Genomic DNA, 27,474 nt, shown 5'->3' with positions numbered 1-27,474 from the left:
TCTGCTCAAAATCCTCAAAATCACAGAGCCCCCGCCTATACCAGACAACACATCACAATGTAGAGGGGTATCACTTTAGATAAAAGAAGCCCATTGCTCTATCAAGGGTTCAAGACCAACAGGCCACATATTAAAAACACCATCATTTTGTGGATAAGCACAATATTCAATAATACCCATATGTAAATGCAATTGTTAATGTCAAGAATGCATATCAACTTTCATCAGTAGTCATTGTCAACATTATTATATTAAATAAAACATTTTAGAAAGATAATAACATGTTTGGGTGATTCTTATATACTTTCAGACCATATAAAATACAATTATAAAAACAGAACCTAAAGAGCACCACTTTCAGGCCACATAAAATGCAGCCATAGATCCAGCCCCTAGAGAGCACTACACTCCATCTATTTTTTAATCAACCTTCAAGCCACATAAAGCACAGCCACTGAACAAGCCTGTTAAGTGTGCTGCACTCCCAGCTGTACAGTAGAAACTCCAGTCTTGGAGTGTTTAGAATGATTATGTGAAAATCATGGAAGGCCATGGATTTCTTGGTCTTAAAAACCTAGGGTGACTTTTACAAACAAATCTTTTGGGAGGGTTGCTGTAACTCCTATAACCCTACCAATGCTTTCAAGGTTTGATAGGGCCAGCACAAGGCAAGACAAATATGCACAATAACCAGCCTCGCAAGGCAGTATGAGGTGCTCCAGCCTGGAGCAGTGAATATTTTATGAGCAGCTCACCCATTGTGGTGGTGAATGCCACACAGCTTTTATTTTTGTATTTTCTTTATTTGGGGAGATGGGTGTCCCATCTGGGTACCCCACATGCCTCCATATGTTGGGGACAGCTCTAGGAGCCCACACCTGGCTGCTCCTGCCAGCTTCCCACCCAGATGGCACTCCTTGTTACTGGCAAAGGAGCCAGCAGCTGTGTTTTCCACTGCCCGCTCTCCCCAGGTATGGAGTTTGATCTGTGGTGGCCGCTTGTTTCCACCAGACATGGGCACCGAAAGCAGGGCAAGGCCGCCGCCATTGGGTGGATCGAAAGTGCTCTCTCGTTGTCTTTTGGTGTACTGGGGCCCAGAGCTGGGATACCGGGTCCCTTGTTTGTGTTGCCCCAGGAAGATGGGGTCCCCAGGGAGGAGTCCAACCAGAGGGTGAGGGCCCCACATGCAATCTCTCTTACCAAATAAATAATTCAAGGAGCTTTCACTGACCCGAGGCTCTGGTCCACCCCGGGGATATTTGTTGAAGATGCAACAGAGAACCATGAACTCCATTTCTTGAAAAGGGGTCAAAGGTGGGAAACCTTGAAAACGCCATAACATGGGCCTTGTTGGGCCAATTTGGACGAAATTGTGCTAATTTAGATATTGAGCTCTCACAACCAGGAACAGTTTGAGCAGACCTTCTCACTTCCAAGGTGGTGTAAACTCACAGGAGTTAGTTCCACAGACCACCTGCTTGAGCCCTCCTCCTGCTGTTTGTCTCTGGACACAGAGTCCATAGTCGTCGAGGGCTTTCCCCTACTGTTCCTCAGGGGATGCATAGGGGCCAGCCTCACTGCGTCTTGGAGAGACCCATTGGTCCTGGGGTTAACTGGGGTAAAGTCCTTGGTCCTCTTGAGCATCATGGGGTTTCTCCTTCCTGTTGCCCATGTCTGTCATAATCCCAGGGTCCAGCAGCAAACAGCAGAAAAGCACAACAGCAATTTCTCTCACTTGTACAAGAGTTTTTAAATGAGGGTGAAAGATACTTGAAGCCTGGTACCTCTGGCCAATCCTAGGGTGCCATATCACCTCTCCACCCCTGCTCAACATGCTGTGACAATTCAAGATGGTGTCATCCATGAGTCACTGACCACATCTGCTCTTGAGGTCTGAGTTCCTCCCCTTGCTGACATCACTACCAGGGCATTGTCCACCAAAACATCAAGGAAGACCTCACTCGTGTGTTAGCTCCAGTTGTCTGGGCTTCTGCCGTGGTGCAGTGAGCATGGGCTGTCCCCAGCCCTGGAACAGTGAGACAGGTAAATAACAGATGCTGATTTTTTTCCCCACTCTTTCCTCCCCATGAGTCAAGGGAAGCACTGTTAATTACTCCTTTTGTTTGGGGTGGCCTTTGTTCCCTCTGCTGGGGAGAAATGCAATTACCTTCCTGAGCTGAGCCAGAGAAATATGACAATGCTGGAAGACCCATAAGGTGTACAGATACCTTCTTGGAACTTGCAAATTTGATTTTGGCGCACATGTTCCACCTAATTTCTATATGACACTGAACTTTGTAGGCCAATGGGAAGCGAAACTGCACATTAAGGCAGTTTTTCCCTATGTGTATAATAAAGTATCACTGCAGACAAGACAGTAAATCACACTGACATTTCCTATGAGAGTACACTAACATTATAAGGCCTACCCCAGGTCAATATCTAATCCTGCAGAATCCCCTTAATCCAGGCTTTCTGTGCCCAGTTACTGGGCCGCACACAACAGTAGTCTTACACGTACACCCCTTACACATGTGCACATGCATGTGCATATGTGTTCACGTGTATCCAGCCAAGTGCCCCTCACCCTTGCTGCGTTGCAGCAGCCTTATCATAAAAGCCAGACCCTGGCGGTAAATATGTCCAGTCCAATTGTCATGTGATTACTGTGCGTGAGTGCATGTAGTGAGACTTACCCTCAGTAAAAATTCCAAAACTAGGTGATCCAAAAGGTAAAAAATCTGGGCATGTTAATGGGCAGAACCCATTTTGCAACATTCAGTATGGAGTTTGGGCTTGTGCGCTCTAGAAATGGTGATAATAATAGTAATACCCACATTTCTTACAGCAACCATGAATATACTTCTGCAGCAGCTTCAAATATGAGTCATAGAGTTCAAAAGTGCTTGCAAGTCTTACCCATGTTTGAGGTAACTGCTGGCAAGATGCACAAACAAAAATATGCGGAGAGCAGCAAAGAACACTGTACTACCGCATGTTGCATGCATGACATGAGAACATGGAAAAAAGGGAAGGAAGGCCCATGCACATTTGTTTTTTTTTACTGTTGTCATCTGGCCTATACAGCTACATCCTATGAAACCTTAAAAGGCAAACGAATCCTAGACCTGGACAGAAATACCAATGTTGCTGGACCCTCTTGGATGCTGAGGTCCTCCATATGGCATTGATGGGAACTTGGTATTGTTACATGCCTCTTTATGGGTTTGAGGGCCTCTCTAAGCTTTTGAGGTGCTCTCAGTGCCTTTGAAAGCCCTTCAGGTGGGTTAGAGCTATTCCTGATGTCAAGAGCTCATCTCTGACATTGAGACTCTCTCCAGGACTTCAGGAGATGCTTTCATGACATCAAGAGACCGTACATGACTTCAAGGGATCCTCCATGATTCTGAGGACTTCAGCTATGGTGTTGAGGACATCTCCCCAGGGCATTGAGGTCCTCTTCTATAGCATTGAGGGCTTCTCCATAATGTTAAGGTACTAAGGTCACTCAGAGAAGCATTGGAATAACCTTCTAAGGAACCTTTACTGAGATATCATAAGAAGGGTGAGAAAGGCTTACATGAGGGTTTATCACCTCAACGACTGCCTCACAACACTGACTCTATTGCTGGACGGGCACAGACCTCAACCCAGCAATGTGTTTTTTTACATTTTTCCTTCAAAATCTCACATCTGTGGAGAAAACCCCTTTTTGTCTGTAGTAAAAGGGCAGGGAGGTGGAAACAATCCTTGGCAAAGCCAATAGGTCTCGCCTTTAGAAAGAATTGGCTTTGTCAGTGCCTTTTGGCGATACTGCACGGCATTAGGGTAAAAGAAAAATGTTTATTCTTGATGCTGTGCAGATTCAGCACTGCTGGTGGCCACGTTTTTCCACTGGGGCAGCACGGTCTAATAATGTATGTATGCACAATTGTCACAGCATATGCACATTAGTGCCATTTCCTTTAGTTTCATATTTACAGATCCAAACTGGTGAGCAGCACTTGATTGATTGCGATTAATTGAGAAGCTATGGGGAAAACAGGTTAGAGGAAGGAGGGGAAAAGCAGTGTATGAGGGAGACAGCAGCACCGGATGTGAGACGCACACAATGGTGTAATGTAACTGGTGTTCATGTGAGCACTCCAATACCTTTGAGTCAGGTTCGAGCTTTATAAAACTGCAACGCTAATTAAGAGAAGAATGCAGGAGTTGGGGAAGCACAAGAAAGAGATAGTGAGTGCACAGCAGAATGTAGAGAAGTAAACAAATAAGAGGCCAACAAAGGTGGAGAAGTCCAACAGAGAGTGAGCAACACCGAGTGCAGAAGGTGGAGAAAAGTACATGAGAGAGCAGCATACATGGGAGGGTAGCACGGGGAAGCACACAAGGAAGAGAGCATGAAAACACATGCCCTCTCATGAGGTACGTAACCAACAATAAAACAAAGTTCTCTAAAGATTTGCACTGGAAGGATACAAGTCAGCCAATCAATGACATTCTAATGAGGCCATGCTCCAGGGTAGGAAAAAACACAAGATGGAGGAGCTGAGACATGAGATGAGTATTTAAAAAATAATGTAACAATAAATGTTTTTATTTTAAGAGCATTTATTATGACATTACGTTTTTAAATTCAACTTAGGTTACTAAATATTTTATAATTAAATAATAAACATGTAAAATTTTCATATATTTTTAAAAAACAAATATAAATGTATTTATATGTGTAAATATTCTAAATAATTTAAATTAACATTGTTTCCCAGGGGTTGTTAATTTCTTACCTCCATTATTTTCTGTAGGAGGGCTTGCAGTACAAATGGTTGACCATGTATAGTACTGGCCTTACTAAAAAGTGTAAGTTACTACAAAAGCGCAGTTTGTGAATCAGGCCCAAAATGAAATTAATGTGTTACTTACACCAGTTGTAAGCTTTCATAGCTGGAGAAAGTTTGCATATTAATGTTAATTGTGAGTAGCATGTAGTGTGTTTTACGTAATATAAGTTATATTAGAACACTGGAATATTGAGAGCTCCATCAAAGACAATGGAGCATTAGTGACCAACATAAAGTATATGGATTGGGCAGGGGAAAGCGAAATGTAGAGTCTGTGCAGCAGTGCACATAGGGACCATCCACCCTCCCTCCACCTGTAGCTCACAGCGTCACTGCAAAGAGGAAGGAGAGATTCTGCTCAGCTCCTGGGTTTCCCTGGCTCGGCTGAATGAGGAAAAGACAGTACAGAAATAAATATTGGATAATAAGTAATGGATTTTCTTTGCTGTGGCCTTACAAAATTTGTATGGCTTTGGTTTTATGGCAAAGCAAAGGTCTCTCTTTAAATGTGCCAATGCACCACAGACGCGCACAAATACTTGTATTGCATACATTAGCAATTTGATGTCAGCCCTATTGGCTTTGCCAAATCTTGTTTGTTTTATAATGTGTTTTCTATTTTTGGTTTTTAAAATGATGAAAAATGTAATACAAATATTTCCTGTACACTGGCGTGTTTTCATTTTACTTTTTTCTGTCTGCTTTTAAAAGTGCACTGGGGTCCTGCACATGGGCGGGACTGTTCACTATTTATGAATATTAATTATGATGTCTCGACAGAGAGGTTTTCTTCACCCAGGTCCTAAAGATTTATGCAGAAACAATGGTCAACTACAGCTGCAAAACATATTACTTAAGAAGTGGAAATCTTCTGATTCTGTCTCTATAGACAACTGGATCAATAACTTGTCACTTCTGGTTCTCTTGGACAGGATTTCAATTTGTATAAAGAACCTAGAGGAACTATTCAGTTACACTTGCTGACCCTTATGGAAGTTTATGATTAGCCGATTAATACTCTGTGTCTTAGTTATTAGTTGCTTTGTTTATCTTCTCTCCTATCTTTGCGGGCACTCGCTTGTGTCTTTCTTCCCCTTATTTTGGGTACTGTCATAACATTGTCTTCTTGCAATGAACCATAGGTTGACATTGGCTTGTAGTTGTCTTAACCTTATCTAGTGGTGCTGTTGCATTAATTGATCGTATTAGTTAGTTCTTGATACTCTGGCGGGTGGATTTGTACATACATATGTTTGAATTTGATTTGATCAATATTAAAAAAAAAAACAGCTGATTAACCCAGTTATTTCATACAGTAGTTACAACATTTGTTTGGATATCTAGGGTTTTTAGTGAAATTGTTATGGCAAATTATAGAACATAACAGAATAAAGTTTCTCAAAATGGACAGTACTTACTCTCGGTCCCAGAGAAACAGCCAACCAATGTTGCACAGGTTGTTGAAGATCCAAATAAGGAAGAACGATGGGGGATGAACTCTTGGTGCAAAATACACATAATCCAGCTGATTTCTAAAAATAAAACAAGATATATTGGGATTTACTACATGGAAAATCGATTGAGGCAGCTTGGATTTATTGATTTAATATTATTTTGTGACCCAGTTAATCATTTTTCTTACATAATAGAGACAGGTCACAAACATCTTCAGGCAAGCAAATGCATTGTGGGTCAATGTGTAATAGTATTAAAGAATGATGGGAGCTGGGGCTTTGGAAGACGTGCTTTGGAGTAGCCCAGCACTTTTTTGCAAGAATAATATTGCATACACCTAAATTATTGAGCTCTATGTATCATATATATATTTATGTTTTCTTTATGCTGAGTGTTTGATTTTAACTCACAGGAGACATGGTAGAAAATGTCCTATGTGAACTCTGAGCTGCATTATCAACATACATTGTGTGACTTTATAGACTGTATGGACAATGATTTTCTAGCTTGTAGCAGGAAGAGGTTCATTGGAGTTACCCTGGGAAACAAAGTTGCAATGCAGCGTAGTTATTAATTAATAGGAGAACTTGTTCATGAACTCGAGCAGCAGTTCTTAACCTGTGGTCTTGGTACCCCTAGAGGGCCACAACACCTACTCAGGGGGGGTCTGTGACTGCTTAGAAAATTAAATAAGGGTAACAGATAAATAAAAAGTATAAAAAATAAGCAAAATTTAAATTGAAATTTTTTAAAATGTTCCGTAAGCATGAAGGAATTTGAATTGGAGGGTGTGGGAGGAATGGACAAAACACAACTCTAGGAGGCCTGAGGCGCCTCTCTATTTTGGTGTTTATTTCTATTTAGCAGAACAAAAAAATTCAGTGAAGTACGTCTTAGAAGGAAAGCAAGATAGTCTTGTGGTTGCCGTTATGGTCTACGGATTCTTCCTCTTCCCATGGTAAACTTCTTCTCTATTTTTCTTTCTTTTTCCTCTAGGTGCAGGCTTTCGTTGTACGTCGTCCCTGGTTGGTCCAGGAAAAAGATAGGGAGAGCAAGGTAAGTGAAGGTCTGGCAGATTTCATTTGTGAGGGATAGAGACCATCACTACACCTGTGGGCGTTGGGAAACAAACTCCCTTCTAGTATGAATTGTTAAATCCCCACCCCCCTTTGAGAGTCCTAGTCTGGTTCTCTCGCATTATCTACTGGATTGCGAGGTAGGGGAAGTGCACAAGAATATCGTGTGAATTTGTGCTTTACCCTGCAGTCAACTTTTTATGTTCTGAAATCAACTACACTCCTCTTTGTCATGGTCTTTTAAATGCTTTTATTATCTTTTCATAGGATAGTCTTACCTTCTATCTCAATCTTGGGTTTCTTTATCTATAGGCCATCTCTTTTATTCTGAAGTCCCTTTTCAAACACAAACTAACAAAAAGAAATTCAGCCGAACCCGTAAAATAAGAGAGAGAGAAAAAAACCAAGGAAAGCAAACATGTGGGCCAAAAAAATAATTACTGGGCGCGCTTGCTTTTCCCTGATACCACCCATTCTTGCAATGCGAACAGGTCTGTACTCTGGCCCCTCGCTTTCCACCCATCCTCTTTCTCCTTTCCTCAAACTGCTCCCTAGGTCTTTCCCTCCCTGTACCTGCACATACCAGGAAAGCCACAACTCTCCTGAGTTGCCGCGTGGAGTCACGCTTCCCAGGGTGACCACCACTCTTTACTCCAGGCTTCTGGCATGTTGTCATCTTCGGGGGTTGGTCTTCTTTCTTCGCTCAGCACCTTTGTTGTCCTCTGCCAATCTGGTCCGGTTTCTCTCTCTCTCAACACCATTCGACTCCATGCTGCTCTTCTTGGTGTCTTCCGGGTGCTTACCCCTTTTCTCCTCTGCCAATCCATTTGTCCTCCACAGGCTCCCCGCCCTTCTCTGCCATTGGTCCTCGGTGTCCGAAGCCCTGCCCTCTTCTTTCGTCAGCAGCTTCTCGCTGAAGACGTTAACCCTTTCTTCTTTTTTTCCACAGGAAAGCAGTTGCTGGCGTTGTTCGTCGTGCTGGAGTGACAGAGGTAGGTAAGGATTGATTCGGGGTGTAGGGTTAGGGCTTCCTAGAGATAACGGGTTGGGTTCAGGGAGCGGGACCTTGTCTGTCTCACAGAGGTTAAAAACTAAGTTGGTGCCCTCAGATTGATTTGTGGAAGAAGACCAAATGCATCAACAGAATACAACATGAACAAGACGATTGGTTGCTTCAGTAGAATAAAAAAGAAAATCCATACTTCGCATTAAAATGAAAATTTAGATTTTCATTTTTGTTTGTGAATTAAATAAAACAGTTACTTGTGTGTGCTTTTGTTTGATGAATGCATGTTTCTATAGTTTTGTGTATTGTTTTGAGTTTTAAAGCATCGCAATACCTTAAGACAGGGTCCCTGGCTTCCAGGAATGTCTCAGTGGTGGTCCCAGAATTCCAATAATGATTCAGTGGGGATCGCCACATACCAGTACTGATTAAGCGGGGGTCCACAGAAGTCAAAATGTTAAGAACCACTGAAATAGAGCACTTATCATTCAAATGACCCTGTCAGTGAAACTCTTAGCTGCAATAAATGGTTTAATTGTTGCATGTAGATACGAAAAAAAGAATGATGCTCAACATACTTTTGGGCGGATCCATGAGGGAAGTTGCATGGCTGCTATTAGCATGTTTCATTAATTAGAAACATAATGCCTATAAATAGGCTGTCCGGTTTTAGGTTTTAGGTTTAAACCTATAATAACTGATAAAACCTCACTGGAAGAGAAATAGCCTTCACCAGTGAAAACATATAAACACTGAAAAAACACCTGCACAACCACAAACTAAATTCCATTAAAAGAAAGGAAAAAGGGAGAGAAACAGTCATTCTTTTCTTCCTAAAGAGGCCAATACAATGTACCTTTGTTATACAAGCTAGCAGTAAGAACATATGGGCTAACATTATTCTGCTTGACTTTTGTTGTTTACGGATGCCACTAAAATATTGTTTCTTCTTCCTTTTGTTTTTTTCAGTTCTGTGGTCTTTGGTCTAAATATTCAGAGTTTAGAAGCATGTTTTAGGTCTTGTTTAATTATTTTATAAACTGTAGAGAATCAGGAAATATCAAAATCATATTTGATTCTTTCACTGATAGGTAAAATGGCTGGTTTCATAAGAATCTTTCCTAATATGTGTCATCATATTTACCCACGGAGAAAAGGTAAAAACCCTTAATACATCAGCCCCCAGTTTCTAGTGAGTCAGTATTGATAGTAGGCGAATTGCCAACACCTCAGGCTTTAAACATTCAACGCAAGGTATAGTGACAGGTATATAGGAAAAGAGCACTATCACCAAGCATCTGGGATAGTGGTTAAAACTTTCTTTAATAGTTCAACAAAGATTGGAGTGATATTGTTTGTATTTGCAGTGATTCAGCTGCGTATATGAAAATGTTGTGTGATGACCTATCAAAATTGATATCTGAGCTGAAGTGCTCCCCTGGAAGAGATCCTTGCCACTTGTTAGATGGTAAGCTGAAAGCATCTTTACAATCTTCAGAGTTAATGCTATTTACTTTTTAGTCCATTCTGGTGCAGTGTTTTCTTATGCACAGGAACTAAAACGCAAATATTTATTACTTTCTGCTTTGTGTGGAATCAAAGAAAGATGCATCCCAACTGTGCCCCTTAGCTGATGGTTCTCAGTCCAAGGGGCTATGAATGCTATATTATCCATGTGGCAACCGTTTACAGCATTTTTGCCGAGTGATGTTGCCAAAGGCAAGAAATGTGAGGATCTTTGGTCACATATTGAAAGTGATGTGAAATAAAGTTCACTCTACTGCATTCTTAGATTTCTACAGGAAAACCTAACTGCCGTAGTGGACATAATAAAAAACTAGAGTCTGAAAACACCCATGTCTGCCAAGTGTTCAGCATAATTGGTGTAGATGTGAAACATCTCCTTGAGAATAGGCTGGGTGACACCTTTAGTGACTTTGGCACTGCAACATGTTCCATAATAGAGTGCTTGGCACTCCGTAAGCAAAGCAATGATGAAGAGCAATTCAAGAACTTTTATTTTACAATGTATGAGAAATGGCTTGCAATGATGCATAGAAATGTCCCTTCACCATCAATGGCATTTGAAGTCAATGAAACCTCACTGTGGTACTCTGTTCTAGATCCCTTCCATAAAAGGGAATTTCCTCAGTAGTTTCCAAAGTGCTGCTTCATTTTTGACCACTTCAATAACTCTGAGGGCATAAGCGCCCAGATCAGCACAAATGCTGAAGAACCTGCCCTGAGAATGGCAATCGTCAAGTGAACCAGTATTGGCATGAAAGCTATGTCAATGGCTGGAGTTAACAAATTGTCTACTGGCTGTTTTGGCGTTGCACATCTCAAGTGCCAATGTGAGGGCCTTTTCACAGAAGTTTACATGGGACGGAAAGAGCGAGCTTACATGACCAAAGACTCACTGAAGAAGTATTGTATGGTGTACTACAATAAGTTTAATTTGCAAAAATCTATTTGGACCTCATAAACACTATACTTACACTGTCTATATACCATGCAGTATCAGTGCGGAAAGCAAGCAATAATAAAAGCGAAATGTTCCATAAACACCGGAAAAACACTGTTTCTGTAGTTTTTAATGGCGTGAAAATGTGTAACCACTGATAACCACTGTTCTTTTAAGGTATTAAAATCACTTGAAAACACTGGAAAAAAAACACCAGAATTTTTCAAAAATAGAAACTGAAAACAGGAAAGCCTACCTATAAATAATGCCTGCTTTCATTTCAGTTTAAGTGAGCATTAGTAGGCCATAGCTAGATACACTGACATCTATCTATATTTACCGAGAGAAATGTGCATTTAGATTTTATTCGAACATCCTTTTCCACAGGTATGTGTTTCTCTGTGTACTTTTCCATTTCAGAAAATTAACAAAATAGAAGGTGTCTGTATTAATAAATTGTTCTAATTGTGTGTGCCTTTTGAAGAAACCTTGTGTAGGATGGGACCGATTCACAGAACTAACTTAAGACAAAATCCTAAACTTACTACTTTTGGTATTCACAAAAGGCATTTAGTAGTAGTAAAGTTAGGATTTTGTCTTAAGTCTGTCTTAAGTCTGTCCTAAGTTTGTCTTAAGTCTGTCTTAAGTTTGTCTTAAGTCTGTCTTAAGCCTGTCTTAAGTCAAACTTAAGACAAATTCCTAATTTTACTACTACTAAATGCCTTCTGTGAATACCAAAAGTAGTAGGACAGACTTAAGACAGACTTAAGACAAACTTAGGACAGACTTAAGACAGAGTGTTGTCCTTGAGGGAGCAGGGCCGGTTCTGATGCACACTGAAAAGCACTTCAGCAAGTCTGCACCACAGGTCACAAGCGGGCTGCACCAAGGCAAAGTCCAGGCCAAGGACAGGCCCATCTACTGCTGAACGAGGCCGGGGCACCCTCTTTGGCTAATGTTTTTCTGAGGCACTTGGTAAGACCATCTTTTTAATGCTTAACCTTGATGACTAAATAGATGAGTTTCCGTTATCAGCATGGGTAAGCGGAAATTCCTGAAGACCCTGCGGGTAAAAGCATAAAGAATATGAGAAATATCTTAACGATGAAATAGTTAATGCTAAAGAAAGACTGGTGGCCACCAAAAGAGCTTTACGAAATGCAATCACAGAAGCAATTGATGAGTCCCTAAATGTAATCAGTGGTTCGAATTCCATATTAGAAATCACTGCAATACTCGGAAACACACCAAATACTATGTGAGTTAACAGAGTCCCTTGAGATAACAGAGTTGTCACTTAGTAAAGTGTTCATTCCTCCCCCGTCCAATAAAAGCAGACAGGCCCTCTGCCCTAAAAAAAATGGCCCCTGCCCTCAGGTCTGACTAAAGACCAAGAATCACTGCCACCTAAAGGCCTGGAATTACTTTTTAAAAGGATCCACAGTAAACTCGATAATATAGAAAAGAAACTACTAGCAGAGACCAGGGAAATAAAAGATGGTGTGGCCACACTCGAACAGACAGTCAAGAACTATGACTATGTATGACTGACCTTGCAGTTAGCCTTGAGCAGTGATGGCTGGTGCCTCCCCGGTGCTGGGGGAGCGACGAGACCCTAGAGTGGAGCCCACTTACTGGACCGCCTCCTAGACGACGATCCGAAGACGCTACTACTTGCCTTGGAGGGCTGCCTTTGGGGTGACAAGGCGCTGCACGTTTTTTTGGTCGCTGTCTGGCTTGGTGGGGAGGGCCGGAGCTTCTGAGTGGCTGTGGACATGGGGACGCCATCCTTCGGCCGGTCTGGGATAACCGCCGGTGACCAGGGGGAGAAACCTGACATGGCCACGAATAAGGGTGCCCAAGGGTCTCAACAGGCCAAATTAGACCGATATACCTGCCCTAAGCCTGATCTGACCGAGCGCAAAGGGGCCAGTGAGAAACTACAGGGTGGCCCAGAGCAAGACTCTCCTGAACCAACAATGAAAGACTTAATGGCAGCTATTAATGGGATTCGCACTTCAATTGACTCTCTCTCCTCAGAGGTTACGCTAATAAGAGCAGATCTAACGAAACATAGAGAAAAAGTCAAACAGCTGGAAATTACTACCACCAGTCTAGGAGAGGATGCTGCGAAATTCCGGGAGGATATCGGAGAACTCCACTCATTCCGCCAATATGCAGAGGCCAAGCTAGACGATTACGAAGGACGCCTACACCGCAATAATGTGCGCATTCTTGGCATGCCGGAAAACTCAGAGGGTCCCTCTGCTGACCTGTTCGTTGAGGAACTGATCACTAAAAACTTGCGACCAAAAGGCCTTTCTAATCTGTTTGTTATTGAAAGGGCCCATAGAGTGCCAGGGGGTCGTCCGAGGCCGGGGGCCCCCCCACGTCCGATACTGGCCCGGCTACTCAACTATCGAGATAGAGACGCCATTTTGCAGGTGGCGAGGGTGGCGCCTCAGCTCCGCTACGAAAATTCGAACATGACCTTCTTTCCCGACTTCACTCAGGCTGTACAGAGGCGGAGGCGATCCTTCCTGGATGTTAAGCTCAGACTGAGGGACAAGGGACTTAAATATGCCATGCTCTTTCCAGCGCGCCTTAGAGTAGAACTTGAGGGGAAAACGCGATTTTTCGATCTCCCGGAGACGGCCTCAGACTGGCTAGATGGCCTCGGATCCTTGCCGGGATAGAATTCGGCTGAGGGCTGAGCTGAGGGGTTCCACAGTTTGGATTGTCCCAGGATTGTTGCTCTTGCACGATTGCTGCTGGGATCGGCTCCGGGGCCGCCGGAGTTTGCCGTTCTGAGATGTCGACACAGCAGGCCGCATGTCTGCGATTTTCCTTATTATAGACTTGAACAATGGGTGCTGCAGGCAGACAATAAAGTGCTCTGGTAGGCGGGGGGGCACCGGATCCCTGTGACCCCCCCCCCGGATTGTTTTTCGTATAGTAGAATAGTTGGGCGACAGGCACTCTGCATTTAAGTAACATGGACAGTTCTGTGCCCAGAGTGCAGGGGAGCAGGGTTGGGGGGGGGGGGGGTGTTGGGTGGGAATGTTTTGTGTTAGTTTAGTTGTGAATTTGTTTTATCTCGACAGTACTATATACAGGGGTGGCCCAATAGAAGGGACTGGAGTTGCCACCAATGGGGGTGCAGTGTAAGAAAGAAATAACAATTTTGAGTTGGAACGTCAACGGATTGGGGGATAAGATCAAACGAAGTGTAGTAATGCAATATATTAGGAAGATGTCACCTGACATTGTGTTGCTGCAAAAAACACACCTCATCGGAAATACTTGCAAAGCGATGCATAGAGGGGGATACACGATGGTGGCCCATGCAGGCTTTACAACTAGTTCAAGGGGAGTTGGTATCATGCAAAAAAAAAAAAAAATCCTTTCTCACTCGACTCCTCCCTCATAGATGACCGGGGCAGATACGCTGGAATCTCTGGCTCCTGGGAGGGACGGCCACTTACTTTTCTTTCCATATATGTTTCGCCGGGGATGCAGGCTACAACATTTACAGACCTCAGTACGGAACTCCTCAAACTCCCTGATGGACAACTACTGCTAGGGGAAACTTTAACTCAATAGTGTCAAATGCTTTAGACCGACATCCCCCACGCATAACTCACCAGGTGGCGCAAGCCTTTCCCTGCTTCCTAGAAGCAATGGGACTAACGGATGGCTGGCAGATACACCACCCAGATAAGATTCAGCATACATTCCACTCGGGAGCACATAATAGCCTGTCCCGTCTAGACTACATACTAGTCCCAGCGTCACAAATCAATGACCTTCGAGAGGTTCGACACCTGGCCAGAGGCATCTCTGATCACTCCCCGCTCTGGGCTCACATAGTGACTGACCGAACTCAGGTGGGACGGATAGCCCCGGTGAATCCCTGGTATTTTAAAAATGCCAAAATTCGTAAAGGCCTCATTAAAGGCATTGACGACTATTTCCTTGAGAACGACCGCACAATCGAATCCCCCCAAATACTATGGGAAGCCTTTAAAGCTGTTATCAGAGGTCAGGCCCTTTCGCTGGTGGCGGGTTCTAGGAAGGAGAAGATGAAGGAAATCTCTGACATAGAACAGGAAATATACCGATTAGAGCAGGAAGTTACCTCGGACCCTGCACCTGAAGTACTCTCTCTGTTTGCGCCAAGATGAGTACAGGGCCTTGGTCACTGACCGGGCTAAAGAGATAGCTCGAGATAAGCTGGGACGGATATATGACTGGGGCGATAAGGCAGGTAAGCTGCTCGCCTGGTTGGACAAAAAGGAACAAGCAAGTAGGCTGGTGCCGGAGCCTAAGGGACCCGAGGGATCCTTGGTCACGGACCCGCAGGATATAGCCAACCAATTCGCAACACACTTCCAACAAATATACAGTTTGGTGGCACCCTACCCTGAGACAGACTTCATTGATCTTATAAAGGACATCCCTCTCCCGACACTGTCGGACATTCCTCGATAGTGCACTTACGGCTGACCAAATAGCCACATCCACACGGACGCTGCACTCCGGGAAAGCAATGGACCCGAATGGTATTCCAATTGGCCTCTACAAACTCCGGCCGGATAAACTGGCCCCCTATCTTAAAGCAATGTACGATGATAGTCATGAGCGGGGCATGCTGCCATCCGACCAGAGAATAGCCACCATAGTCACTATACATAAGGCAGGAAAGCCAAAAGCTGAGTGCGCCTCTTACCGATCTATTTCGCTCTTAAATGCGGAACCCAAGATTCTTGCTAAAGTATTAGCCACTAGACTGACAAAAGTAATAAGTAATCTTGTGCATCCAGATCAGTCGGGATTTATGCCCAAACGAAACACTGCCCTCAATCTGCGACGCCTACACGGAGTCCTGGAACGAGTGCCGACTATTCGCGAGGATGCCATTGTGGTCTCCTTGGACGCCACCATTGCCTTTGATACCCTAGAATGGCCCTATCTCTTTGCGGTCCTTGCCAAGCTAGGATTTGGGCCGAACTTTTGCCGCTGGGAGCGACTGTTATACAGCGCGCCGATGGCGCAGATAGTGGTAAATAACAAGAAGTTGGAGCCATTTACACTGAGCAGGGGTACCCGTCAAGGATGCCCCCTCTCTCCCCTTTTCTTTGCCCTGGCCCTTGAACCACTCGCGCAATGGATCTGCAAAGACGTGATGATTTCGGGCATCCGGTGGTCGGCTGAGTGGGAGGACCGCATATCCTTGTATGCGGACGATATTCTCCTCTATCTCACGTCCCCGAGAAGATCCTTAATAGCAGCTTTTGACATCCTAGATGTGTTTGGAAGATATTCTGGGTTTCGCATCAACTGGCAGAAATCACTAATATACGTCCTTTGGGGGGCCGTCCCCCGCGCTACCCAGTAGCTGCCCAATTGCCATAGTCTCCGAGGGCTTCAGATACTTGGGGATATTCATTTCTCTTGATCCACATGCCCGATATTCACATAATTTGCTCCCCCCACTGCAACGGCTCAGGAGTGACATTACACACTGGAAGTCACTCCCACTATCGCTCTTGGGCAAGGCGGCATTATTTAAAATGATGTCACTGCCCCGGTTCTTATACGCACTACAGAATTCTGCCGACCTAGTCCCAAACTCCTACTTTAAAGAGGTAGAAGGACTCCTCAGGGCCCTCCTCTGGGGAGGTAGACCTCGTATCGCACTTAAAAAGTTGACACTCGGCTGGTATGATGGAGGGATAGGGTTGCCAGACATAAAAAGATACTACTGGGCAGCCCATCTTATTGCCATTAACCCTTGCACATATGGCCGCTTGGATAACCCAGGGTACCTCATGGATCGCTGGCTTCTGCCCTCCGGGGCCTTCTCGAGGACTCTGTATTCCGAGCCCACTAAGTATCCACTCACCAGGCCCACTGACCACAAGGTCCGCATTTGACACTCGGCTAATAAATCACTAGGCTGGCAAAATAAGATTACGCTGGCCACACCACTGTGGGACTCGCAACGGTTGGGTTATATGGGAAACACAAAAGGATTCGATAAATGGGACTTAATAGGTATCTCTCAGGTTAAAGACCTCTGGAGTGGTGGGAGGGTTAAAACGTTTGCCACTCTCCGAACGCAATATGCCCTAGCAGACACTGAACACTATCGATACCTTCAAATTAGACATTCACTGCTAGCATTAATCCCAGAAGGTACGACCCCATCGGATACCTCCCCGCTCGAGGATAGGTTGCTAGACGGCCATATTCCCGACAGAGCCATCTCTCTGACGTACCGTAAACTCATTAATAATGTAGAGGACCCATTATTAAAACTGAGAGACACGTGGACTGCGGATGGGATAGAGCTTGACGATGAAACCTGGCAAGAAGCGATCCCCTCTTCTAAAACAGTAGCTATCTCAGCCCGACTCTGTTTAGTACAACTAAAGATCCTCCACAGAATCTATGTAACGGGCCCGCAGATGGTCGGCAAGGGTAGCCTGACAGATGACACATGTAGGAGGGAATGCACGCAAGTAGGCACGTTCATACACATAATCTGGCACTGTGACCAGATACAAAACTACTGGCGCAAGATTCACAAGATTATGAGTGAGGTGTTAGGGGTAGAGATCAAGCCGGAGGCGCCAAGGTGCCTCCTAAATATTTGGGAGCCTACAGACCACACCACCTATATTAAAAACTGGGTAACGCTCGAGTGTATGATTGCCAAGAGAAATATTGCCCAACTTTGGGGTGCCACTCATCCACCACCGGTCACAGCGTGGGAGAGAGATTTAGACTGGTGCATGCTGCAGGAAAAGAATATACATTGCCCGTGGATGTCCGCGGAAATGGTTGAAAACCTGGTCCCCTTGGAACTTATACCGGGGCGAGATATGTACCCCCCCCTTAATGGCCGAGGAGGATGACTCCCCATCCCTGTAACTTCCAACGTAATTGAATGACTGTACTGTAATGACTTTGAATTCACTGTAACCCTGAATTGATTCAGTAATCTTTGTACCTGTAATGTCGAGAAAGTTTAATAAAATAAAAAGTTTTTTTTTTTTAAAAAGATGCTTTTAACTATGTATCTAAATTACATTCAGTGGATTTGTGTTTTGCAGTTTTGTCATTTATATCTTTAGCCATAAAAATAAGGAAAACACTCACTTACCTAGAAAACATACCTGGACAATCTAAAAGAATTACTTAATGTGATCAGATACTGGGAAAATATGGCAGCAAGGCACAGAGATGAATGAACAGAGGTTTCTGACAAGTCGAAAAAGAGTATATCAAAAAGGCATGTGATTCAGAATTTTAAATGATTGTTGAAAAGTTGTTTCATTTGAAAGAAGTGCCTGGAGGAGCATGTGTGCATGTACTCTGGATACAGCAGACTTGCAGACCTTTACAAAGACTTTTACAAACCTCAGAAAAGTGATTAACTGAAGAAAAAAAGGACTGTGAATATTTCAAAGGTACTTTGGGAAGATCTAGAAGTGTTGCTTTGGATTGTGGTACCTAAAGACTTGTAGGGTAAGTGTAAGACAATAGTACAGAAATTCACCAATTTTAACGCCGTCTCCGATTGTCATGTAGAGGTATACTCACATAATTGAGCATTTGAAAGGAATGGCATCACAGAGACAAGTTAGTAGTCAACAATTATGGGAGGTATGCAAAAATCAGAAGAGTTAGTACATGCATATTATCAGAGATTGATCCAGATTTACAGACTGCATAGTGTAGTCGATGGTTCAGCAGAGGGAGGCAAGCAAAATCTTTAGACGATATCCTTGTCTATGCAAAGTATTGTAGTGATTATTATGATACACAGAAAAAAAAATGACAATGGAGAAGTTGATGCAGGCTCAGAAGAAGTTCTTTCAAAAAAGGTGATCTACTGAGCTTTCAAACACCTGGCGATGGAGTGCAACTTGTGCTCATTGAAAATGGGGGTCCTCAGGTACAAATCAAAGTTTTACTAACAATGCTTTTCACAACAAATAATAATGTACCAATGAATGAATACTGGAGACTGTCACATTTGTGGTAAATAAAGGCAATTAGAAATGAAATTGTAGAGTTAATGTGAATCTATTTCAAAATGAGCCACACATCGTACCTCAAATGCAGCATAATATGAATCAGATGGCGCAAAATGAGATGACGCAGTTAAAGGTCCCAGCCCTAGCGGCCTTTGTGCAGTATATGCAGAATGTCAAGCCATTTAATGAGAATATACTTTCAGCCCCAGTCATACAACCAACTATATAGACTATGCCAGGATTTCAACCAAATTTTAAATTTCAGAAAAAGCATTCAGTAATTAATTATAATTTTTCACAATTTGCAGCTAGACTCGGAGTTACTATGGGACAGAGTCAGACACAATGACCGTGCCTGAGAGGGGAGGAGGATTGCATGTTTGGTGCTGGCCTACAGGTGGGCCAAAATGGCTCTTTCGAAGAAGTAGAAGTTAATTGCCACCCAGTTCCATTTGTGATTGATTTGTGGGCTGCCCGATCAATGACAGACCGGTGAAAATTCTAAACCTACCCCTCTCAGGAAAAGAAGTCTAGGTTAGAGGCATTTTGAATAAACAAGTTACTAATACGTTGTCAGCAAATATCCCGGTTAGAATTGGTTAAAATATTAATAATCATGAGTACATAATTAGTGAGACAAGTCGAGTGAATTATTTGGGTTGCAATCTTTTCTGCAAGTTAATGTGTGTAATTTACTGTATACTGGATGGTATTTGCATTCAGACAAAGGATGCTGATTAGGATGTCAAACTAAAATCATGAGAAACAAAAGTGAGACTATTCCTAGTTCTAACAACTGAGGACTTAAGGCACACTGTGAAAAAGAAGTTGTGGGATTTTTCAGGAAAGAAAATTGTGTTGATTAAAAGTGCAGAAACAGTAGAGATTACTGTAAAACCAAATGCAGTGTATCCCCACATTTCTCAATACAGGCTTACTTGTGAAGAAGAAGTGGGGAATGCACCTGTCATTGATAAAAATTATTGAGCAGGGCATTTCGAGGGAAGTCTTATGATGTTCATGAAATTCAACTGTAGTAGCTTGAAGAAGATAAGTGTCAAATGGTGACCTGCGTAAAATAAATGATATAGTGATTCCATGTTTTCCCCGTGATATTGAATCCAGCAGTGATTTTATTTCAAATTCTAGTAGAGGCAGAATGGTTTACAGTGATTGATTTGGATTCAACATTTTTTTCTGTTCCTATTCATGAGGTTAGTCAGTACCCTTTTGCATTCAGATTACAAAATAAAATTCTTGTTTTTTGTAGGATACCACAAGGGTAAACAGAGAGTCACTCAATATTTCCACAAATACTCAAGAAAGATTTGTAAATTTTAAATTTGCCTTGTGATTAAGTACTTGTGCAGTAAATTGATGATTTGAGGATTGCATCTAAAACAAAACATGTCTGTAAGTTAGAAACAATTGTTTTATTATATAATTTGGCTGAAAATGGGCAGAAAGTGCCCCCTAATACAATACAGTACTGCCAAAAAGATATAACTTATTTGAGACAGAAATTGAGATGGGAGTGAGAAAGGTGTCCAAATAACCCATTTCACAAATTCTGAGAATGAACCTACCAACTACACAGAGAGATATGAGGATGTTAGCAGGAATATATCGCTCCTATTGTCAGTGGATTCTAAACTTTTCCTTGACTGCTAGGCCTCTACAGAGGCTAAAGCACTAAAAGGTAAGTGATCCGATACCCTGGAGTGATGAATGCATTGAAACCTTCATGGTGCTCCTACATTTATTGTGTACCAAGCCCATTTTAGGAATGCTTAATTATGAGAAACATTGTTATTCATTTTACCATGAAAAAAGAAGAGTGTGTACTCACTCCTTGAGCATGAGTCTGCGAAGAGACCAATTGCATACTTTTCTGCAACCCTTCCAATAGCTGCAGTTTTATGGGTTGCATGAAAAACATTGCTGCTACTGCTTCGGCAACTGCTCTGAGGAAGGCAAAAGTGATTGGGTGCACACCTATTTTGTTAGTTCCATGTTCAGTTGAAATATTATTGACTCTTACATACACTCTGCACCTCACATATGGCCGCTTAACAAAGTATGAGGAAATTGTTTTGGAGGCTGAGAGCATTTTTAAAAAAATGTTGTTATACCTTGATTCTTTAAAACACTTCTACCTATGTCAAAGAAAGAAGGAAACTGATGATGGAATTGACAATTGTGACAATTATTGTATTGATGTAGCAGAACTATGTACCAAACCAAGACCAGATTCCCAAGATGTTTATTTGTGAATGGTTCTTGCCTGAGGGACCATCATGGAATATTTCAAACATCATATGCAGTTTGCACATTGGCATACATTATGGAGGAATTATACTTGTGTAATGTATCTTCAGAACAATTAGCAGAATTGATTGACATAACAAGAGCATGCTGTGTGGTCAATTAATTGAGTGTTACAGACCACACTGATATAGTCCATATGGTTTTGGGACGGTTCACGACTCTGGGCAATTGTTATCCCAACCTCTGGCCCCCCACTAATTAATGGCTTAGGAATTTAGGATGCAGTCAATGCATTAGAATTGTCATAGAACTCAGAAAAAAATACCATAGAAAACTGCTGATGTATAATGTGCTGCACATAAAAGTGAACATGATATGGTTCCATTAGACAACAATTTTCCATCAAAGTTGCAAAATGCTATGCTATTATACCTGGTACATTGCTATCAAATCACAATTCTGAAACAGGAGATGAAGATGTATATAATTTCCTGTCAAATTTAAAGGATATCCTCTGGCCCAGTGGACATCGCTTATATTTCCAGGACCCACCATCACTGCGGTTCCAGGAAATGCATTGAAAGCTTAACAGACAGCTCTGTCAACATGATGGAGCCATTCATCAAACTTTTAACATATTTGTTTTTAAAAATAAAAAAGCAATAACCCCCTTGCCCGACGGTGATGGACAATGAAAACTTGCCATTTGTCCACCCACTCTAAATAGGAAAGGAAGATACATGGCATAACCTGAGGCAGCCACTACTCTCTTGGGCTGTTGGAGGTGTATGTTGACAGCAGAGACAGAACAGTCTTCAACAGCATAATACAGAAGGTCCGCCCAACTCTAAATGAGATGGGCGGACCTTCAGTTTGGCAGAAACGGTACTTCATTGTCGTTGCATCTAACTCAGGCCCCATGTAATTTTCTTCATTTTCTATGCACACCAACTTCATTAATATTAACCCTATTATGTCACATCTCACCAGTGAATGTCTGTGGCTTTTCGGTCTAAAACCCTATAAAATATTATGTTTTTGGGACGTGTCCGACTCTGACTTGTAGGACTTTCTTCACCTTACTAACTGTGCAGACTCTATGCTAGTCTGTCATCTGACTTATACCTAATATGTTCTGCATATTTGAATGGTGTGATGCATGTCTTTAGGACTCTAATGGGGTGGTTCTGAGGCAAGAGATAAAAGATGCTGAAGATATTGTAAAATGCAGTGAGAATGCTGTGGATTAACGATGGGCTTTCTGGGGCTACTCTTTGGTTCATTGCGAGGTGACAGGAATCGGTGTCCCTCAAAGACCTCTTTGGTCCAGCAAAAGTCTAGTTGACACTTGATTGCTGGGATCCGGTCACAGCAAAACCAGCAGTCCCCTTTGGTAAAGGCTAGAGTCCATCTTGGTGTGCAAACTGCACTCCAACAAGTCTCCCATGTCTAGCAGACTTGGGTACATCTTTTGAGTGTTGGGACTTGGGGCCAGATGTACATAGGTTTGTGCTTGCAGTTACCAAATAGCAAATTAATGATTCCCTATTAGGTAATCCGAAAACAGCTATGTACTATAGTGTGTTTTACAGTCTGCAATTCCCAGTGGGTCGCAAATTGACCTACCTTATTAATATTCATGAGGTAGGTCGCAATTTGCAAATAATTGGAAATCGCTAAAATCACTGGGATGGTGGTCTGCTGGGGCCAGCAGATCACCAAGTCTGTGATTGCTTTTAAATAAAGCAAAGGTTTTTTTTTAAATGCAGCCCGCTTTCCTTTAACAAAAACGGGATGCATTTTAAGAAGAAAAATGAAAGGTTTTCTTTTTCTTTTTTAAGAGTAGGCAGTGGACCGTGAGACCGCTGCCTGCTCTTTAAAAACATTTTTATGACCATTCTCTTGGGGATCCCTTTCCATTTGTCAATGGTTTACCACCTAATTGAAGTAGGCGGTAAAATGAGAATGTTTTGCAAGTGCATTTTGGTCCCAAAACATTCACATTTACCACTGCGAGTCGCCATTAGGAAGGTATGCCCTAAACACGCCCCTTCCTAATTCTGGATCGCTGAGCAAATTTTGCGATTCGGTAATAGGTTACCAAATCATAAAATAGGGTTTGGTACATAGGAAAATGTATTTTTTTCAGTCTCAAATGGCCCAATTCTGCAAATTGGGCTGTTTGCAACCCAAAAAAAGCATCATACATCCGACCCTTGGTCTCCCTGGCTGAAAGTTGGAGGTCAGTGGTGATCAGGTGATTCTTGCTACTGACTAACTAGGATGGGCATCTTCAGCTTCTGTGGCCCTGATGCGGTAACAGGAAGTCAGCTAACTGACTTTTGGGGCCATATGTACTAACATTAGGAATACCAATTTCCTAATTGTAATTCTCTCTGAATCGCAATTAGGAAATTAGTATTCGTAATGTATGAAACCTTTCTGGCCAAACCCTGTTGTACTAGTTTATACGACAGAGCTGTGGAGACCAATTAGTTCTAAGTCTCCCCATGATCCAGATACAAATATTGGTTGTTGTTTTTGGATGATGTATGAATGTGTTTGGTTGTGATTGAGTGAGATTGTGAATTGATATAAAGAAAATAGTCCTTTATTACTTTTTCAGGGCTCTGTAGCCACATGGTATCCTTAGTCTACCATGGGTTGTGAGTTTGTAACCATGCCTAAAAATACTACATATAAATGAAAATATATGCTTTTACGGTCTTATAATAAAAACATGTTTAAAGAAATTATATGAATTTTGAGAATCATTTTTGAACAATAAAATTATGATAAATAAACTATATTGTCAAAGTGTTGAATTGTGCAAATAATAAGGTGTAGCCCATACCAGATGTTATGCTAACAAGTTAAAGAAATAGAGGTCGTGAGGGAGTTTGTCACTTATTTCTGAAACTCTTTTGAGTTTCAATAGCAATTCCTAGTGGGCCGCAAATAGACCTACCTCATGCATAATAATGAAGTAGGTCGCAATTTCCAACCTATTAGGAATCAATGATATCACAGGGATGGTGGCCTGCAGAGTTCCGGAGACCAACATGTCTGTGATTGCTTTTAAATAAAAAAAGTTTTTTTTAAAAAAAATGCAACCCATTTTCCTTAAAGGAAACCGGGATATGTTTACAAATAAAATATACATTTTTGCAGTTTCTTTCTTTAAGAGTAGGCAGTGGTCCATGGGATGCTATAAAACAAGAATTCAGCCAACTAACTCTTGGGGCCAGATGTACTAATATTAGGAATACCACATTCCTAATGCGATTCTCTCCAATCGCAATTCGGAAATCGGCATTCCTAATGTATGAAGGTCAGGTCAGCAGTTCACCATGTCTGTGAATGCTTTTAAATCAAGCAGCCTTTTTCAAATGCAAATGTGTTTAAAAAGAAAAAATGAAACTTTGCAGATTAAGTTTTTAAGAGTAGGCAGTAGTCCTTGACACCACTGCCTGTTCTTAAAAAGTATTTGTCTTCCATTCTCAAATGGAGATGGGTCCTTTGTGGATCACTTCCCATTTGCGAATGGGTTACCACTTCCTTCAAGGAGTCGGTAAAATAATAAAGTTTTGCTACCATAATTAGGTTGCATTTGGAAGGGACACCCTAACCACGTCCATTCCAAATACTGAATCATAAACACAAATTGTGCTTTGGTAACGTGTTACTGAATTGCAATTTGTGTTCTGTACATATGTAAAAGCATTTTGCAGTCGGAAACGGCCTAATAGCCCATTTGCGACAGCAAAAATGCTTCGTACATGTGGCCTTTGGAGTTGACCTCGTCTGTCAGGGGCCCAGAAGCAACTTTTCCACATGCTAGGCACCACAGGCACAGTCTTCTCTTTGCTTGGTCAAAGATCAGAAGGTGCAGTCCAGCGGTTGGTGCAGCCTCTCCTGCTAGGTCCAGGGAACAGCAGGGCAGTCCTTCTTTGTTCCTCTCTCCACTCCAGAAGTGATATGAGATATGGGTTTCAGGGGTGCCATACATATGCTCACAAAGTGCTATTTGGGCAGTTTAGTGGTTACTAGCCACTGGGCTACTAGGTTCTTCCCAGCCAGATGACATCTTCCTGCAATGTGTGGCCTGCATCTAGCTATCCCAGAGCGCACTATTGTATCCAAACCCAAGATGGCAGAACACCTCCATTGGCATCTGGAGCTTGGTAACCCGCCCTAGAGGTGTGGCTACCCGAGGGCTACACACTCAAGGGAAAACAGGTTTTGAAACTGGTCTTCCCTCTCTGTCCCCAATGCCAACTCACCAACCTAAACAAAAGAGCAGCCCCTCTTGTGTGTGTCCACCATTTGTCCTGATAGGTGGCTTCCCCTGTGAAGCTCACATTTTGGGCTCAGACCGTGTATGGCTTTCTGCCAGGAAGAGGTAACACCCTTTCCAATGGCAGGCCTGTGTTGATCTCTCTCCTGGGAATTGTTCACACCTCTATCCAGGAGAGCAGAAGGCTTTCTTGTGGCTAGCATCTGTGAATGGCCACTGGAAAACTTGGGCAACTTTCTAAAAGTTGCATTTACTCAAAAGTTACTTTAAATTCGACTCAAACATTAAGTCTGGTTTAATACCTCAATTATTTTGACACCTTGATGTCCCAATTTTCGTAGTCCTATTTAGAAGTTAGCACAACTGAGTTGTCAGTGTGTAACTATGTATTTGCCGATAGAGCTACTAGCCTTTCTGCAGTAAAAACTACAATTTGAGGTTTTGACTGTTAGGACATATAAAAATACATGCGTTACAACAAACAATTGATGGACGGAATGCTGACAATGCAGACATTCTCCCCCAGTCAAGAGATCTGGGTTAAATCCATCGTTCTTTTGCCCACTACACCACCCCAGTTTAGACATGGCCATATGCAAATCTGTCCGTCCATCAATTGTTTGTTGTAACGCTTTTCGCCCTAAGTGGGATGGGTATTCCCAGACGTGGGACCCGTGCTCACTACGCCACTGGAGTCAAGCTATCCTGGCTGATAGCCAGAAACCGGTCCTAGGATGCTTGATTCCGGTCCAGGGAAGACATGGCTTGGCAGTTTGGGCTGGACTGTTCCCATGATGCACAGGGTCAAGACTGATTTGCATATGGCCATGTCTAAACTGGGGTGGTGTAGTGGGAAAAAGAACGATGGATTTAACCCAGATCTCTTGACTGGGGGAGAATGTCTGCATTGTCAGCATTCCGTCCATCAATTGGTTGTTGTAACGCTTTTCGCCCTAAATGGGATGGGTATTCCCAGACGTGGGACCCGTGCTCACTACGCCACTGGAGTCAAGCTATCCTGGCTGATGACGGCTGATAGCCAGAAACCGGTCCTAGGATGCTTGATTCCGGTCCAGGGAAGACATGGCTTGGCAGTTCGGGCTGGACTGTTCCCATGAGGCACAGGGTCAAGACTGATTTGCATATGGCCATGTCTAAACTGGGGTGGTGTAGTGGGCAAAAGAACAATGGATTTAACCCAGATCTCTTGACTGGGGGAGAATGTCTGCATTGTCAGCATTCCGTCCATCAATTGTTTGTTGTAACGCTTTTCGCCCTAAGTGGGATGGGTATTCCCAGACGTGGGACCCGTGCTCACTACGCCACTGGAGTCAAGCTATCCTGGCTGATGAAGGCTGATAGCCAGAAACCGGTCCTAGGATGCTTGATTCCGGTCCAGGGAAGACATGGCTTGGCAGTTCGGGCTGGACTGTTCCCATGAGGCACAGGGTCAAGACTGATTTGCATATGGCCATGTCTAAACTGGGGTGGTGTAGTGGGCAAAAGAACGATGGATTTAACCCATATCTCTTGACTGGGGGAGAATGTCTGCATTGTCAGCATTCCGTCCATCAATTGTTTGTTGTAACGCTTTTCGCCCTAAGTGGGATGGGTATTCCCAGACGTGGGACCCTTGCTCACTACGCCACTGGAGTCAAGCTATCCTGGCTGATGACGGCTGATAGCCAGAAACCGGTCCTAGGATGCTTGATTCCGGTCCAGAGAAGACATGGCTTGGCAGTTCGGGCTGGACTGTTCCCATGAGGCACAGGGTCAAGACTGATTTGCATATGGCCATGTCTAAACTGGGGTGGTGTAGTGGGCAAAAGAACGATGGATTTAACCCAGATCTCTTGACTGGGGGAGAATGTCTGCATTGTCAGCATTCCGTCCATTAATTGTTTGTTGTAACGCTTTTCGCCCTAAGTGGGATGGGTATTCCCAGACGTGGGACCCGTGCTCATTACGCCACTGGAGTCAAGCTATCCTGGCTGATGACGGCTGATAGCCAGAAACCGGTCC

The 27,474-nt window shown here is 43.0% G+C and overlaps 1 protein-coding gene across 1 annotated transcript in view; it reads right to left on the bottom strand.

Moving 5' to 3' along the window:
- LOC146831576 (uncharacterized) overlaps positions 1-27,474 on the bottom strand; it is a 96,770-nt gene that overhangs the window by 50,768 nt on the left and 18,528 nt on the right. The window contains exon 3 of the mRNA XM_085605924.1: positions 6,260-6,373. Within this exon, the coding sequence (XP_085462050.1) occupies positions 6,260-6,373 (114 nt within the window). The remainder of the gene's footprint in view (positions 1-6,259; positions 6,374-27,474) is intronic.

This window comes from Triturus cristatus, chromosome 5_1, assembly GCF_964204655.1.
Source record: "Triturus cristatus chromosome 5_1, aTriCri1.1, whole genome shotgun sequence".
Taxonomy (NCBI): Eukaryota; Metazoa; Chordata; class Amphibia; order Caudata; family Salamandridae; genus Triturus; species Triturus cristatus.
The sequence above is the reverse complement of the archived record's forward strand: the minus strand, read 5'-3'. Positions and strand labels throughout refer to the sequence as shown.